This window comes from Camelus bactrianus, chromosome 32 (assembly GCF_048773025.1).
Source record: "Camelus bactrianus isolate YW-2024 breed Bactrian camel chromosome 32, ASM4877302v1, whole genome shotgun sequence".
Lineage (NCBI taxonomy): Eukaryota > Metazoa > Chordata > Mammalia > Artiodactyla > Camelidae > Camelus > Camelus bactrianus.
The window spans coordinates 22,271,536-22,288,536 of record NC_133570.1 but is presented as its reverse complement, the minus strand read 5'-3'; the positions used below and the strand labels follow the sequence as shown (position 1 = coordinate 22,288,536).

Here is a 17,001-nt window from a genome sequence, read left to right as displayed (position 1 = left end):
GTGTGTGCTGCGCCGGCCGCGCGAAAGCGAAAGCCGCTCACCGCGCCGACCCAGCAACTTCGCGGCGGGCGGCGCGGACCCGATCCGGAGCTGAACCGGCCGCTCCCGGTGATGGTGAGCGGGCCGGGGGTGGGCAGCGGCGCCCCGCGCGGTGCTTCCCCAGCTATAAATAGCTGCGGTGCGGGGGCGGGAAGATGGTGCCGGGGCTTTGCGCGCGCGGGGCCTGCTCGGAGCCCTGAGCTGGGCCAGCACTTTGCCCCACCGCAGAGTGATAGGGGACAGAGGGGCTCGGCGCGGGCGGGGCCGCGGTGGAGTTGTCGGGTGGGCTGCCTCTACACACTTAGTTGTTCGTCCTTTCTGCCTTTCCCTGGAGGGGGAGGGGACGGACAGCCTGGCAGTTCTGGGGACCCCATGTGCGACTTCTCATTTGGCAGAAAAGGCTGGAAAACGGGCCGGCGGGCGCCAGAGGCAGGCAAATTGCAGGCTTCCCCGGCCCCTTCCTGCACTGGGGACTCATTACCTGTGGATGGCGCGGGAATCCCTTGCCCTCCGCAGCCCAGCTTGGACCTAAGCTGGTGGGGGGAAGGCAAGGGCGCCCCTGGTGGCCTCTGTACAACCCTGCCACCAGAGAGGCGCAGAGTTTACAGGGGAAGCTACAGGACTTCCTGCCCCCAGGGTGTTCATCCGATCCCGCCCTTGGTGCACCCTTAACCTAAGACCTGGAGCAGGATGGTGGTTCCTATTGCTGTGGGAGGGCAAGGCCCTCAACTCTGCAGGGCACCAGGAAGATGGGAAGCTGGCCACCTGGAAACTCGGGCCTGGCCCCAAAGGACTCAGGGCTCTACCAGGGAAGTTCCTGGAGGAGACCTAGCCGTCTGGGCCAGCAGTGGGAGAGGTGATTCCCTGCTGGCCTGGCTCTGTCTGTGATGCTTCCCCTTACTTGGGGGCAGGTGGGGTGGAGCAGAAAGAGCAAGGTAGGCTGAGTTCTGCTGTCATCTCAGGCTCCTGCTGGCTGTGTGCTCTGGAACTAGTGTCTCTGGCAGAGGTGTCATGGGGTCATGTGTTGGAGAAGCTGAGAGGGCACCCTGTGAGCATCCTTGGCCCCGGGGACTCAGGCACCATAAGTGCAGTCCCACACATCCCCCTGCCTGTCTCCAAGTGGTCTTGCTGCTTAGGAGGTTTGCATGGGTTTACAGGTGACAGGTGTCTCCCCAAGACTGTGGAGGGCGCTGGTATTCTCCCAAGGCTGCTCCTGACCTCAGGGCCTTAAAAGCCCAGATACTGATCTATTCGTTGCTCAACCTGGGGTTGGGCTGCAACACTGAGGCTGTCCTGGAAACTGAAAGGTTTTATGCTTCTCTGGGGAAAATGCCGTTAACCTCCTGCCCCAACCTCCCTCCCTGCTGAGGGGCTCCCTCGCACTCCCCAGCTCCAGCCACCCGCGACAGCTGGCCCTCTGCTTGCCTCCTCTCCGGCCCCAAGCCCGCTGCTCCTGGGAGTAGGATGCCAGCAGGCTCTCCCGCCCTCGAGCTTGGAGCGCTGAGTCACTACTGCACCCGTGCCAGGGGTGCTGCAGGAATCCCTCTGCTGGGGATGCGGGCTGTCCCTCGGGTGCTCAAGGCGTGGTGTTCTCTGTGAACAAGGATGTTGGGAAGCCCTGCTCACCTGTCACCTGTGGATGTGGGACCGGCAGGGGCTGGGAGAGCTGGGAAAACGGAGCATTCTTCATCATCTGAGGTTGGGCACCCAGGCCTGGCCTCCAGGACAGTGCCTGCTGCTGCGAGCCCACCCTCTGATTCCCTCAGTGTAGAGGGGTCCATCCTGGGGAGAGGGAGAAAAGCTCTGTGGGGAAGGCTGTTCAGCCAGCATTCTTCCCAACATTCCCAAAGACTCAGACCCAGAGACTCATCCAAAGGAAACTGGATAAGTTAGGGTACTCCTATGGGGGTGGGGGAGTCTCTGAAGATGTGAAAAAGTATGTGTGCTCTGTTACTGATTTAAAAAGTAAGATTAAAGTTCATGCTGCTTTGTGCTATCTACTCAGGACACTTGGGTGATGAGGCCGGCCCTCGGGGCTGCCCATTCCCTTGGCAGAGGCTCCCCTCCAGCTCCTGCTCCTTCTTGGCTCCCTCTCTGGCTTTCCCTGAGCACCCCACTGCCCCAAATCTTCACTCTCTCAGCCCCTTCCTCCTCCTGCCAGCCTCTCCCCTGCCCCTCGCCCTGGTTGGAGGTCACCTGTTTCTGCCTTCTCCACTAGCACAAACCCCTCTGGGAGTGTGCCTGGCCCATCTACATGATTCTCTAGACCCCAGGATGTACTTGGTTATCTTGAGAAATTGCCCTGCTGACCTCCCTGGGCGACCTAGAGGCCACTCTGGAGCAGCTCCTGAGTTGGGCCTCCCATGGGCCTGCAGGGACTACGTCTACGGCACGGACCCCAGAACCTGTCCAGGCTTTGGCCCAGATGCAGTGCTGGGAACTCACTCAGAGCTGCCTGAGAGCTGCACAGAGGTCAAGGGGACTTGGAGGCCAGGGTTTGTGGCCTTGACCTGGAACATTCCTTTTCTGGAGGGCCTGCAGGCTCGCCTGGTGGGCCCATGCCTCTTTCTGCTGGGCCTGACTCTTGTGGGTGTGCTTTCTTTCTCCCTGAGGGCTCCAGGAGCTCCCTGGGACTTTCTCATCTCACAGGTCACGGCCCTTCCACCTGCCCTCGAGGCTAGCTCTGTTCAGGGGCTGGAAGGGCCAGGAAGCAAGAGCCCACGGCTCCTCCTGGCTGCTGACCTGAGAGGCACGTCAGCCCTTGATACCACCCCGGGGCAGCCCCTGATCAGGCTGGGCTGGGCCTGGGAAGGCCCCTTTGGATCATCTGCCCAGCCGCCTGCTCCTCCCTTCTCTCCTCCATGTGCTGTGGGCCTTACCACCTTTCCCACCTCACCTCCTTCATAAGGCACCAGGCCCAGCTCTTTCGTGGCCTTTCTGGATGTTCCCAGGTGTGCTTGCTTTCTCCTAGCTTCTGTTTGAGCCCTGCTGGTGGCCCCAGTCACAGTGGAGTGGGGAAGGGGCCATGTGCAGCCCTGTGGGTGGGGCAGCGGGGGACAGCGGGAGGGGGCCGGGATTCCGGGAAGACTGGGCTGGAGGCCACTTCTGCAGCAGGGCCCCAGGGACTTGATCATGGAGCCTCTGAGGCTGTTAGTGCCAGCGGATGGCGCCGGCTTCCCATCCTTTTGCCTTTTGCCGCAGGCCTTCCAGTCCCAGCCTGCCCCTGCGAGGGGGAGTCCACAGGTCTTCCAAGGCCATGGTTGAAGACTGAAGAGAGTGGGTGTCACTGTGCCCAGTTTTTCTGTCTGTAAATCACAGGTCGTGTTGCCAACTTCTTGTTCTTTGGTGAGCATTCAGGGAGGGCACAGAGACCTGGGGACGAGGAGTCTGCCCCCTGCGTCCTGGTCCCACCCCAGGGTCACTGGGCAGCCTTGGGCAGGTTGTCTGGACTCAGTCTCCTCCTCTGCTGAACGAGGGGTGGTTGGCTTCACTTGACTTCCCCTGCTGGTGTGGACACAGGACAAATCTGAATCTCCACCCGCCCCCGTGGCCTGAACCTCGTCTGCTCCCAGACAAGCTGGCCTGGGTCTGAGCGTGGCTGGGACGGAGCAGGGCTTGACTGGGCCCTGCCTCTTCCTGCGCCGCCGTCTCCCCTGCTCTGGCCTCTCCAGGCACTTGTTCTTCTGGGAGCCTTTGCCTGTGCCCTTGGACGGGAGGAGCCTTGACTGAAAGTAGGGGGTCCACGAAGGTGACAGGTGGGGTGGGAGCCTTGGAATGGCTTTGGGTGCCCTGGAGAATGGCCTGAGTTGTGGCTGAACAGGGCTGTTGGGGTGGCTGTGCGAACCAGAACTGTGTTTGGATCTGTGCCCTCCGTCCACCAGCCTCGGACTTGGCCCCTAACTGGATGAAGAGGCTGCACCAGCAGTCCTGGTGTGCAGGGAGCTGTAGTCCTTCTGGCCCACCCTGAGGTGATCAGGGAGGTGCTGATGGAATCGAGGGGGAGAGGAGCCCCGGCCACAGCGTGCTGGAGACAGTGTGAGCCGTGGGCCTGAGCCTGGCGTCGGCCTGGCCATCAGAAGCAGTGTTCTAGCCAGTGGGGGTGTCACCTGCTGAGATTGCAGTGACCAGAGGCCAAAGCCTCGCAGCCCTCCTGCCTAGGCCCCAGCCTCGCCCTGTTTCCTAGCCCCCTTGTAAGTGGATGGCATGTTCGTGGGCCAGGGTGCAGGCAGGCCCAGCAGCACCCTGCCACTCCACTGACCCAGCCTCAGCATCCTCAGGGACATCTCCAAGAGTGGCCGACCCCAGCTCCCAGGCCTCTCAGGCCCACCCCTCTGTGGGGTGCGGTTTTCTCCAGAGCAGCAGAAGGGCGCCCGGCTCTACAGGCTACAGGGAGGGTTTGGTAACTTGTGTCAAGCACTCAACCCGGAGTCCGGGCTCCATGAATCATTCAGGTGGATACGGTCTGTCTCGGTGACCTCATCTGCCAACCAGGAGCCCGGGGCCGCTGTAGTGGGCCGGGGGGTCGGGGCCCAGGGCTGCTGCGGTGGGCTGGTGGGTTGGCTGAGACGCTCCGGATGAACCGCTTGGCCCACGGGCAAGCTCTGACACAGTCCTGGTGTCTCTAACTGCTCTGAGGCTGCCACTGCATGCCCCCCACTGCCCACAGCCATCCAAGCAGGCATCACCCCGGCCAGGATGAAGCTGGTGACTGCCGACTGGGAGAGGGGCGTCTGGGGGGAGCTCACAACTGGGCAGGGCCTGAGTCGTGCTCGCAGCCCCGCCTGGCACCAGTGCTGCCTCCCTCCTGCGAGGAGAGCTCGTCCCAGAGACCCTCCTTGGGCGGCCTGCTGCCCTGGCTCCTGCTCCGCTGTGATCCTGCTTTGGCCAGTCCTTCAGGTCCCCCCAGTGCTGGCCCCCTCCAACCGCAATCCCCACACCCCATCTGCTCCCAGCAGGTCTCCCTCTCATGCACTGCTGCCCACGGCCAGGCTTGCGCTGCCTTACAATCCCTGAGGTCTGCACGCATGCCCTCTGGGGTGGGTGCGGGGGCCTCTGCTGCTGCAGGTGGAGCCCCTTCCTGCCATGTGCCCAGCACCTGTTCACTCGGGGGCTTCACAGTTCTCCAGGGGCACACGGGGAGGCCCGATTTATCCCGAGGGGCAGTGGCGGGGTGCTTTGGCTCCTTCCCCTCCTCCTTGGGGGCAGGACATATCACATGGTCCTGGGGCTCTGGCTGCAAAGCCCTGCCCAAGTCCTGCCCACCTGCTGCGGAGGAGGCCATGTTGTTGGCTTGCATGCCGGCCGCCGGGACTCCGTGCTCTCAGGCCAGCTGTGCCCACAGGCCAGGCATCTCCCAGGACTTAGTATCTGGGTCCCTTCTGATCTTCTGTGGACCTGCTGCCTGATTTGTTGGGTCTCTATCCTTTCTGCAGTAGGTGGTGTAGTGTTACACCAGTGTGCACCTATGTGGACAGGAAACAGGTTAACAAGGAGCCGTCATGTGAAGAGATCCAAACTGAGCTGTGAAATGTGTGATGTGGGCTGAGCCTGTCGTGGGGTCAGCGGCCTTGCCTGGCCCAGGAAAGTGGGCTGTCAGTGGGGAGGGGCTAGGTGGCCCCTCGCCAGGCCTTGGCTTCCTACCCGCACAATGAGCAAGTTGTTTCCACCAATGAGCGTGCTTGGGAATGTCCAGTACTGTGTGACTGATGCCACCAAACCATCAGTGTACAGTGGGGAGCAGTGTCCTGGGAATTGGAAAGGGGGTGCAGGAAAGGTGGGGAGGGTGGTCCTAGAGGGTGGGATGGGAAGGTGGGTGGTGCCGGCATGTGATGGGGCGAGGTGGGGCACGGGTGGCAGGCAGACCCACTTGGTGTCGTCCGGAAAGTCTTCACTGAGGCATCACCTGGTGTCAGTAAGATTTCCGGTGGCTCTCAGTGTCAGGCCACTCCTAGCCTGGGGCCATGGGTCAGTCCTGGAGGTGCCCTGGCTTCCCTCCCGGTTCTGCTGGAGCAAGGTGGGCGCTGTGAAGTCACTGAGCCTCCGCAGGACCAGGGCCCTGGGAGGGGCACTGCCTAGGCCTCACATGAAGGAGGCAGTGGTGCTCACAGCCCTGTTCATCCTAGGCAGAAATTTCTCTGGGTGTCGGCTGCAGGGGCCCATCTGGGAGCCTGCCCTGGAGACATGGCTCCTAGTGTCCAGCACTGCGGCCTCTGCCCAGCTCAGAGGTTTGGGCTTCTGTTCACCCCTTTGGCCATCCTGGGCTTCACCACACCTTGACTGGACCAGAGTGGGTGGGGTTGCTGCAGGGAACCAGACCTTGGAGTTGGCGATGGGCAGGTGCCTGGTGCCGCGACAGGCTAAGCACGGCTTGGGGGGATCGTGGTGGGGCTCCCCAGAGCCTGTCCTGCCCCAGGTCAGCCGTCAGACAGTGGAGTTAGAAGGGTAGGAAATGTGGAGGGGGTCTTGGCCAGAGCAGAGTGCTGGACACAGGTGGGTTGAGGGAACCAGGCATTCCCAGGAGCTGCAGTTCCTTTCCAGCCGGCACTTCTCTGGGCACTGCTGGAGGGCATGCATGTAGGCGGAGCCCACACCTGGGCCTGTCTGGCCAGCCATGGCTGCCGTGATTCGCAGTGGCACCTTCAGACCCTCTGGGACCCAGTCCTATGCTAAGTCCACGCCTGTTGGAGACGTAGGCCCTGGCTTCCCCCAGCCTGGCCTTTAATCAGACACTTCCCTTGGGGGCCTGATCAAGTCAGCATGGGCCCTGCCGCTGTTCCAAAGGGAAGGGTGCAGAGCATGCAGGGATCCTTTGCCCCGTTTGTGGGGGCAGCAGCTGCACCCCATCTCCCTCGGCACCATGGCAGTCTCCGGTTGCAGTGACCCTCCTCTTGCACCCTTCTCCACCCCACAGGGCATCTGGCGGATCCCCGTGGACGAGATCGACCGGCCGGGCAGCTTTGCCTGGCACATGAACCGCTCCATCGTGCTGTTGCTCAAGGTGCTGGCCCAGCTGCGGGACCACAGCACCCTGCTGAAGGTGTCGTCCATGCTGCAGCGGACCCCAGACCAGGGCAAGTGAGTGCAGCCGCTGGGGGTCAGGGTGCCAGCACACGCACCGGCCGAGCCCCTTGGCCTCGGCCTCGGCCTCCTGGGCGTTTGTTTCTACGCTGGCAGGAGCCCAGCCCAGCCCAGCCCAGCCCAGCCCTTCTCCTCAGGTCCTTCTCTGTCCCACTGTCTGGAACCCAGACACCACCGCCCCTGCCCTGCACTCCCGGGCAGACACAGGCTCTCCCCTCTGGGTTTGGTTTGCCTGTTGAGACCCTGGATGAGCCAGCCCTTCCTTTCATCCTGCTCGGCCCGGCTGTAAGGCCTTGTGCTGCCAGCACCCTCACCCTGCCTGCACCTCCCACCTTTTCTCCATCTCACTCACTGGTGCTGTGCCCAGAACTGGGGGGTCCTCAGCCAGGCAGGGGCACCCTAGAGACAGGCTGATGGGAGAGAACTCAGAACCCCTGACTTCAGTGAGGCTGACCTGCCCACCCTGCCTCCAGGGTTCTTCACTCAGCCAGAGGGCCCAGGACACTGTGCCGGGTGTGGAGGGAGGAGGCTCAGGGTAGGCTTCTGGGGAGCAGACCCAGGCAGGTGGGCAGGTGGGCTGTGGAGGGGCCAGCAGATGTTCTCGGTGGTGCTGTGTGGCTCTGACGCTCTGCCATCCTCTCTGGTCATCCCTTGTGCTTGCAGGAAGTATCTGCGAGATGCTGACCGCCAGGTCCTGGCGCAGCGGGCCTTCATCCTCACTGTGAAGGTGCTGGAGGACACACTGAGTGAGCTTGCAGAGGTATGTCCCCCTCCATCCCGTGCCCTGGCCAGGTCCCCGCACCCTCATCTGGGAGTATCACTCACCTGCCTCCCTGGGTGGGAAGGTCAGCTGGAGAAGGAACTTGCAGGTACCTTGAGAAGCACTGAGACACTTGGCCAGTGTAGGCTGGTGGTCACTGAGGACAGTGGTGATGCTCCTGAGGCAGTCCTGTCCACTAGGGAGTAGAGGCGAAGCTGGCGGCCCCACAGCCTCACCCCCAGCTCCCAGCGTGGCTGAGCAGGGTGTACACGTGGTCCCTCTTCACAGCTGGGCACCCTGAGGCCCAGGAGGTCAGGCGACCAGCCTAGCAGGCGAGGCCCTGGGACCTGAGCCAGGGCTGTCTGGCTATAGCTTCCCCTGCCCAGTAGGACTGGCTGGACGTGTGCAGGGGCTGAGGGTGGACCCCCGAGACCCCTGCCCTGGTCTCTGTGCATGGAGGCACACGAGAGCCCGGAGCACAAGGACTTGGCTCTGCAGAGGGCACACTTGGTGGCCCTGGCAGGTCACCTCCCTGCAAGGCACCTGCAAGTAGGAGGCCGCCTGGTGCCGGCCAGGTATTCCCCAGGCACAGCGCCACCTCCAGGGCCCCATCAGTCCCACTTGAGGCCAAGGCCTAGAGCAGGGAGGGCCTTCCTAGGCAGCTCTCTGGACCCAGCCCTGGCCAGCTGGCAGATGAGAAAGGCCAGAGTGACCTTAGCGGGAGAGGCCTGGGTTGGGCACACCTGGTGCCCAGAGACACCGAGTCTTCCATCGGTTTCCTCACAGGGGTCAGAACGCCCAGGGCCCAAGGCCTGTGGCCTCCCTGGGACCAAGATGACCACCGACGTCCCCCACAAGGCCAGCCCTGAGGATGGCCAGGATGGCCTCCCCCACCCCAAGAAGCCCCCTCTGGCTGATGGCTCAGGGCCTGGGGCCGAGTCAGGGGGCAAAGAGGGTCCCCTCAACCACCGGCCTGCAACTGTGGATGTAGGAGACGGTGCCGACCAGGGCGGGGAGCGGAGGGACAAGGAGAGTCCTCGGGCAGGGCCCGCCGAGCCCATGGACACGGGGGAGGCCGCCACCCACTGCCTGGATTTGGAGCAGGCGCCACCCCTGCAGCCAGGCCGCACCCCGAGGGATCGGGGCCCCGAGAGCCGGCCCACTGAGCTGTCCCTGGAGGAGCTGAGCATCAGCGCCCGCCAGCAGCCTGGCCCGCCCACCCTGGCCCCTCCAGCCACTGCCGCCTCCCCCACCACTGCCCCTGGACCCAGGGCGAGCAGCCAGCCTGAGGAGGCAGCCCCCCGGCCCAGCCGCAAGAGGAAGCTCCTGGAGGATACAGAGTCCGGCAAGATGCTCCTGCTGGACGCCTACCGCGTGTGGCAGCAGGGCCAGAAGGGTGTGGCCTATGACCTGGGCCGCATCGAGAGGATCATGGCCGAGACCTACATGCTCATCAGGCAGGTGGGTGGCCTGCTGCCCTGGTCCTGGGCTGCCCTCATCCTGGGCATGGTCGCTGCTGGGCCGGCCCCCCCAGCTCTGAAAGGGCCTTTCACGCCCTGCCCTGAGCCTTTCCATGGGGTAGGTTTCAATACATTACGGTTTTGTCAACTATACCTCAGAAAGCTAGGAAAACATATACAAAACGTGCGCATGAGGTTTTATAGGGTAAAGTACAAGCTCGGGGTATTCGGCCAATAGGCATGGAACAGCTTTAGCAGCATCCTTATCACAATAGTGGAGGCAGGGCGACAGCAAACCAACATTCCAAAGCCAGATATGTCTCTTTGAAAATCCAGCTGGCAAGCAAAAAAAAACATGAACAGCAAACCAACACTAATTAACCTAGATTTACAAATTAGTCTATCAGAACTCAGATCAGTATTCCGATACTTAGATTTGTGAGTTATCTTATTAGCCCAGCCCAGCCTCTCCTGCACATTCCTAGACTTGTGAGTTATCTTGTTAGACCAGCCCGGCTTTTCCTTCACAAAAGAACAAGAAAAGTGACCTTTAAAAGTCTGTATTCACTCTTAAAGGAAATGAAACTGCTTGTTTCTCAAAGTGTGGCAATCTTCACTATCAGTTTTGAGAATGCCTGTTTTATCACCGCCTCACCAGTAGTAAACTAGAAAAAAGTGGAGCCCTGCCTTCCCTGCTGGTGAGGGCGGGGTGGGGCAGAGTGGAGCCGGTTGAGGGCAGGCCCTCCCAGCACCTCCAGCTCCTTCCCCCCTCTCCTCCCACCTGCTGCTCATCCAGAGGTCTCCAGGCCTCCCTGGCGTTCTCAGCTCTCTGTACCTCAGGCTCTCAGTCTTTGGGCCAGATCAGACCTGCCTACCACCCAGATTCCAATAAAGCCCTGAATACCTGCCTGCCTGAAGGGCCGATTTGGCTCAGATCCCGCCACCCTCAGCCTCTGAGGATGAAATAACAGCCACAGACGTGAACTTGGCATGGCCAGCTGGGGCTGGGCCTGGGAGACAGCACTGGGGTCCTGGGGGGCAGCAGTGGGTGGGCTTATCCTAGGAGCTGTCCTCAAACCCCAGGGGCTGGGGAGAGGCTGGCCACTGCAGCCCTGTCTTCTGACCTGGGCACCTCCTTGCTTAGGTGGATGAGGAGGCTGCGCTGGAGCAGGCCGTGAAGTTTTGTCAGGTCCACCTCGGGGCCGCCGCCCAGAGACAGGTAAGCCTGACTCAGCCTGCCCCACCCCAAGACCCCGGGCTGCAGGCTGGGACTGTGCCTGTGGTCACAGGGCCCAGGGGAGGTGGGCAGGATGCAGCTGAGCCGCGGGCTGGAAGGAGCCCCTGACCGCCAGCCTAAGTGGGGAGCCCAGACCCCAGCTCTGAGTGTGTATGTGGCTTGAGGGGTCCCCTCACCCCAGTACCTTCTCTATAAGCAGGATGGTCCCTACCCAGTTGACCTCATTTGGAAAGACGGACACTGCCCTCAGTGTCCAGATGGTGTTGGAGCTGGGTATGCAGGCTGATTAGGAGCAGGATGGGCGGGGGTCCTGGTGTTTGTTCTAGAGGGAGCAGGGCACTGATCCCTCATTGTGTTTTGGAAAGACTCCCTGCTGTCGGGTGGAGGGGATGGGCTGGGGCAGGACCGGGTCAGGTGAGCTGCAGGGGTCCAAGAGCCATCAGGGGGTGGGAGTGATTTCTGGCCAGGTTGCAGGGTGGGGGTGAGGGATGAGGGGTGGGGGGGTGGTCAAAGGGTGGGTACTTGCCATCTGAATAGGTGTGGCTTCTTTGTCCCCAGCATGGCCTGACCACCCCTCCCCAGCAGCAGGCCTGGCCTTCCCACCCCTTGCCCTCCCTCCGGCCCCCTGGGGGAATGTGTCACAAGGGAGTCCAGAGGCAGGGGCTCAGGGAAGTAGGCATCCAGCTGCAGCAGGGAGCTATGTGCCCTGTCCCCCAGCAGCTGGCTGGCAGCTGCCCTCAGTGTTCAGATGGGTTTTCTCTCAGTGGAGCGGGGCATAAAGCCGCTTCCCCGCCCAGGCTCTGGGTCTGAGGACGCCCAGGGGTTCAGTCATCACCAAGTGGGCCCTGTGCCACAAAGGTGGGCAGACCCCTCACTGAGGACCGGAATCCCTGGAGAGACGTGTCCACCCTGGTGTGGGCCAGCTCAGATAGTACGGTGGGCCCAGAGCCAGGGGCCTGCAAGCAGGGAGGGTGGCTTGTGTATAGGGTAGCCCCTCAGCTCTGCTGCAAGAGGCTGCCTGGGGCCTCCAGCCCCACCGTGCAGCAGCCTTCAGGGAGGCATGGCCGTCACATGTGGCCGGGAGGGTGAAGTTTGGGTGCAGAGTAGAAGGGGCCTGGTGGCAGAGGGAACTGTGTGGACGAAGATGGGGAGGCCCCAAAGGGCCCGGCTCTCCTGAGAACAGAGCTGTGGCGGGGTGTTGCAGGGCGGCCATGTCCAGGCTGCAGGCAAAGGGCCATGCAGGGGGCGGTGAAGGGCACTATGGCTTTGGGGCTGCAGTCTGAGCCCAGGAGCTGACTGACAGTGTCAGGCCAGCTCCACTAGTGGCCCTTGGGAAGTCGCCCTCCATGACTGACCTCCCGTTCTTCAGTTCTCATGTTGGGTGCCACCACCCTGTGCCCTGGGTCATGGCTGACACATTCCTCCCAGGCTGGCACCGGGAGTGGGAGGGTGAGGCCAGCTGGAGGTCCTGGCCCACAAGCAGCCCCTCTACCAAGTCCCCACCAGCATGGCCTGGACGTCCTCCTCGGGAGGGATGCTGGGCCCCCAGCAGTGTCCCAGTGTCCCCAGAATCCTGAAGGTCTGCCTGTGGGCCTCCTTGGTAGCACCAGGGGCCCACACAGGTGTCCTGGGGGTGGCGTGGACTCAGGACTGCCCAGCTGGCCTTCCTTACCACTCCTTCATTCTCACAGGCTGCAGGGGACACACCCACCACCCCAAAGCACCCCAAGGACAGCCGAGAAAACTTCTTCCCTGCAGCCGTGACCCCCACAGCCTCTGACCTTGCGCCAGCCGACACTCTCCAGCAGCCCAGTGACACCCACACCAAGCCTCATCCTGCGCCGGCTCCTGCCTCGGCTGTCATCACTGGTCCTCCCTCGACATCAGCCTCCACCACAGACCCGTCCAAGGACCCAGGGCCCCTACGGCCACACAGGCCTGAGGCCACCCCCAGCACGGCCTCTCCGGGCCCAGGTGAGTCCCCGAGCAGGGCCCTGGCCTTGGCCACTAGCCGGCAGCAAGCCTTGCTCCTCACATGGACAGTGTGGGCCGGGGAGGCAGGGGCGCCCTCCAGCCTGGCGATCCCTGATAAGCTGTCATCTCCCCGCCCCCAACAGCACCCACCTGGCTGTGTCTCTCCTCCCACATGGATTTGGGAGAGAGGAGGGGTCCCAGCCCCACAGGCTTGTGAGTGGTCCCTGGGTGCCCGCTGGAGTGTGGTAGGGCGGGCCCCTGGGCTTGTGGAGGAAGGACCGGGGGCTCTGTTGGCAGGAGGGAGCCCCAGTTCCTTCCAAACCAAGGTGCTACTGAGAACGGCAGCCCACAGACAGGGGCAGCGGGCAGCCCAGGGAGGGCAGACATGCCTGTGGCTTTCCTGGGAGGGGGCACTGAGGCAGCGCCTTAAAGACCAGTGGGTGAGAGGGGAGTGGGCAAGGGGCTGTCCTGCTCTCCGTTTCAGGACACCCTTCCCACCCCTGCTCCGTCTCCCTCCTGCTCCATGGACCCGCCCTGGCCCGGGTGGGTGCCCACCTGCCCATGCACCCTGGCCCATCCCTGAAGGCCAGGCCTGCCGGTCCTTCTGGTGGTCATCCACGTGGAGGGCCACTGATGGGGCTGCTGCTGTCAGCCGTGCGGGCCTGGCTGTGTCATTTCCTGACCCACCTGAACAAGGGGACAGTCCCTCCTGTCGGGAGTGCCCAGCTGGCCGTGGCCCAAGAGCAGTGCCCAGTGCTGCTCTCCCTGAACCGAGCCCAAAGTGGCTCTGCCCCTGCCTCTCGAGCACTGGTGTTTTTCCCTCATGTGTCTGAGGGTCGGGGAAGTGCAGGACCCCTGCCCAGCCCGTCACAGCCACGCTGTGAGACAGTCGCATCCCTTTGGGTCAGGTCCTGCAGACGTTTGTTCCAGGAGTAGCCCCTGAGGCCAGAGAGCTGGAGCCCCCGGAGCCCCATGGAGACCCTGGCTGTGTCTTCCTCTCAGCCATCAGTGTGTCTCTCGGTGTCCACGCAGAGCGTGAAGGCTGGAGGCGGCAGCACTGGAGGGTCAGATCAGACCCAAGGAAGGGAGGCAGTGGGGCAGGCATTGGAGCCAACCTGCAGGAGGCCTCTGTCCCCTGCCTGGCCAGCGAGGGCTGGCATCACCTGCTTCTGGCAAAGGGGGAGTGGAAGGGTGTTGGGGTGATGGCCGAATGAGAAGGCAGAGGACAGCTGCTTGGGGAACAGACACGGCCAGGGCAGAGCGGAACAGGGCGAGCGTGCCGGTGCCAGCTGCCTGCCCGGCACCCCTGAGGCTGACGCCGACCCCTGCCTCACACCGAGAAGCTGTGGCCTGGCCATGCTTCCACCACTCCATCTGTTCTGTATTTAGCTGGCTTGTTTGGCTCCAATGGCACCTGTGAGCTGGGGTGGGGCCCCCACTGTGTCAGGTTCACAGCATGTCCATAGCGGGTGAGCAGTTCCTACCAGTACCAGCCCGGCCCCGCCCGGGCGATTATTCCAAAGGAGCCCATGCTGGTCCAGGGGCACAGGTGGAGGTGGACCCCTGTCCCAGGGCTGGGGAAGCCCGTCGCCTACAGCCCCTCCATGTCCCCACAGGAGGAGAAGAGCTGGCAGGAGGGGCAGAGGGCACAGGCCTCCCACCCCAGGAGCCACGGTGCAGCGAGCAGGGGAAGACGGCCCCTGAGGCACCCCCGGCAGAGCCGCACTGCTGGCCAGCAGAGGCCACCCCCCAGACAGGCGCTGAGCCCACCTGCAGCCAAGGTAAGGCCAGGCGGGAGCAGCCCAGCACTGTCCCCAGGGTGGGCTTCCCAGCAGAAGGGCTTGAGGGGGGCCCAGGGGTGAGCTAGGCAGGCCAGGCAGGGGAGGCTGGGCTGGAGAGCTTCGTGGGGGAGGCAATGGCTCTGAGAACCCCCCACCCCGTTCCACCCTCGGATTCACAGAGGGTAACAGCTAGGGAGCTGAGCCCAGGCCAAGGCTGCGTGGCCAAGGGGGAGGGGGGGCCATGCCCCAATGGGGCTGGGGGAGGGGCAGGTGTGGGGGGAGGAGTCAGGAGCAGGCAGAGGTGCGGGTTGAGCTGAGCCAGATGGGTGTCCGGTCCTAGTCCCAGCCTGTTCCCACCAGCCGCCCCATCCAACCACGCCCCTCAGGGACTCCTCAGGGCCAGGGCCTCTCGCAGACCCCACTCAGGACAACAGGGCCTGGTGCCAGCTCCAGGGGGCCCGGCATGGGCTCTGAGTAAGCCCTGCTCCTTTTAAAGCCATGGAGCTGCAGAGGAATGTGGACGCCAGCCAGGGTCCCAGCTCCTGCTGCTCCCCGGAGGCCGCCATCCCCGGCACCACTGCTTCCTGGCTCCGGCTCAGCCTGGAGCTGGAGGGGAGGGTGGATGCTGGCTGAGTGTTGGCTCTGGGTCCCAGCATCTTCCCTGTTGAGAAGGACAACCACAGGACATGCATCCTAGGGTGGTCTCGGGCTGTAAGAACTAACGCTAGCACAAGGCCTGGGAGCTCAGGGCTCACGGGTGTGCTGGGCTCCCAGAGGACACCGGGCGCCGGGGGGCGTCCCCACAGCCCAGAGCCAGAGCCGGGCAGTCGTGGAGGCAGAGAGACAGCAGGAGGCCTAGGAGCCCACGGCCAGCAGAGCCAAAGATGCTGGGAGAGGGCACTGCAGTTTGATGCAGCGAGAGGAGGCGTCTTGGTGCCTCTGTTGTCTGGGGAGAACTGAGGCCCCAGCAGGGGAGGGGCTGCAACCCGGCTCAGCCCCCTTGGTCCACCCTGCAGGCGCCAGCTCCAAAGTGCCCAGCGGTGGGAGTGCCCAGCCACCCGAGGGCCACCCGGGCAAGGCGGAGCCCGGCCGGGCCAAGTCACGCCTCCTGCCCAACATGCCAAAGCTGGTCATCCCCTCGGCCGCCACCAAGTTCCCCCCTGAGATCACCGTCACACCACCCACCCCGACGCTGCTCTCACCCAAAGGCAGCATCTCGGAGGAGACCAAGCAGAAGCTGAAGGTGACTGGGCTCCTGGGTAGGGGCGGGGGCGGGGGCCAGGCCTGGGCTGCCCCTGACCAGTGCCTTGCCCGGTCTGTGCAGTCAGCCATCCTGTCTGCCCAGTCGGCTGCCAACGTGAGGAAGGAGAGCCTGTGCCAGCCGGCGCTGGAGGTCCTGGAGACATCGAGCCAGGAGTCCTCGCTGGAGAGCGAGACGGATGAGGACGACGACTACATGGACATCTGAGGGGCCACTCCCCATGCAACTCACCCAGCTCCCACCTGCCAGGGGACCCTCTGCCCATACGGCGGGGCGTCCCCACCACAGGGCCACAGGCCATGCAAAGGTGGCGGGTCCTGTGAGCTCAGCAGGCCCCCATCCTTTTTTATGAAGTGTTGACTTTGTAAACGTGCCCGCCCCCAGCCCAGGTGGCCGTGTCCAGGCTCGGTGGGACGGGCTCTGCCTGGGTCCGTCCAGAGGTGGCCCTGTGGCAGAGAGTCCTTTTTTTGGTTGCTTTTCTAATAAAGATGGAACACTTGTTTTGTCTTCTTTGTTCCCCTGGGCGATCAAGATCGCTGTCCGGGGATTCTGGGCCCTCCTCCCCCGGCCAGGTTAGGGCCCAGCTGGCTGGCAGGCCGGGAAGCAGGTGGGGAGTGACCCAGGGCAGACCCTTCCAGGTGAGACCAGAGACAGGCCTGGACAGGGCAGAGGGGTGAGGGAGGGGCCTGGCTGTGCTGGACGGCTGGCCTGCACACCCCAGTGTAATGGGGACCTTTGGTGGGTGCTGACCTCCCACCACGTGCCCTCTCACAGGACCAGCCGCCTGCTTCGGGGGACTCAGTGCAGGACACAGACGTGGAGCCCCTTCAAAAAGAATTTTGAGGCAACAGCAAAGCCATGCAGGTCCTGCTGTCCCGGCTCCAAGCCCATCTGTCTGGGGAAGCACAGGCTTCGGGGCCCACCTGCCCTTCTCCACAGCCAGGCACCTTAGTGCCTGGTGCCTCCCCTGAAAGGCATTCTGTCCAGGATGGGGACAGAGACCCTCCTTCCTTCTCTGCGCCCCTGCCCAGGAAGAAAGGTCTAAGAGGCTAGGCCCAGCCAGGGTCCCCAGCACAGGCCTGGCAGAGCCACCGTGGGAACCCAGAGGCACTGAACCGGCCCTGATTCCGGCCTTTCTCAAGGCCACAGGGACTGAGGGGCCCAGCAGTTACTCAGCCAACTCCTCCTCCCTGGGTCCCCACGCTGCACTCCTGCTTCTCCTGGCTTGTCTCCTAATGCACGCAGCCACAGCACAGGCTGGGAAGAGGAGGCAGCCACCTTCCTTCCTCGGGGCCCTTTCTGGGGGCAACCCAGCCATCCCCAGGGCCCCTGCTGGCTCTGGGGCTCAAGGCACCTCAAGCCTGCCCTGGGAGCCTTCCTACCACCCTCCCTCCCTAAACTGTAGGGGGCCT

General features: G+C 63.4%; 1 protein-coding gene and 1 long non-coding RNA gene across 5 annotated transcripts in view; one reads left to right on the top strand and one right to left on the bottom strand.

The window, feature by feature from the left end:
• CABIN1 (calcineurin binding protein 1) overlaps positions 1–16,088 on the top strand; it is a 92,734-nt gene extending 76,646 nt beyond the window's left edge. For all 4 annotated transcript variants that reach the window (XM_074355983.1, XM_074355980.1, XM_010955445.3 and 1 more), the window contains exons 30-37: positions 6,950–7,113; positions 7,780–7,876; positions 8,663–9,337; positions 10,481–10,555; positions 12,265–12,547; positions 14,164–14,328; positions 15,345–15,571; positions 15,653–16,088. In XM_074355983.1, coding sequence (XP_074212084.1) covers positions 6,950–7,113; positions 7,780–7,876; positions 8,663–9,337; positions 10,481–10,555; positions 12,265–12,547; positions 14,164–14,328; positions 15,345–15,571; positions 15,653–15,796 — 1,830 coding nt within the window. In that variant the 3' untranslated portion in view covers positions 15,797–16,088. The remainder of the gene's footprint in view (positions 1–6,949; positions 7,114–7,779; positions 7,877–8,662; positions 9,338–10,480; positions 10,556–12,264; positions 12,548–14,163; positions 14,329–15,344; positions 15,572–15,652) is intronic.
• LOC141575765 (uncharacterized) lies at positions 1,684–5,531 on the bottom strand. Its single transcript, XR_012503551.1, has 3 exons — positions 5,302–5,531; positions 2,936–3,543; positions 1,684–1,821 (listed from the first exon to the last, which is right to left on the bottom strand). It is a non-coding gene; the product is annotated as an uncharacterized LOC141575765 (long non-coding RNA).
• Positions 16,089–17,001: the final 913 nt, after the last annotated feature.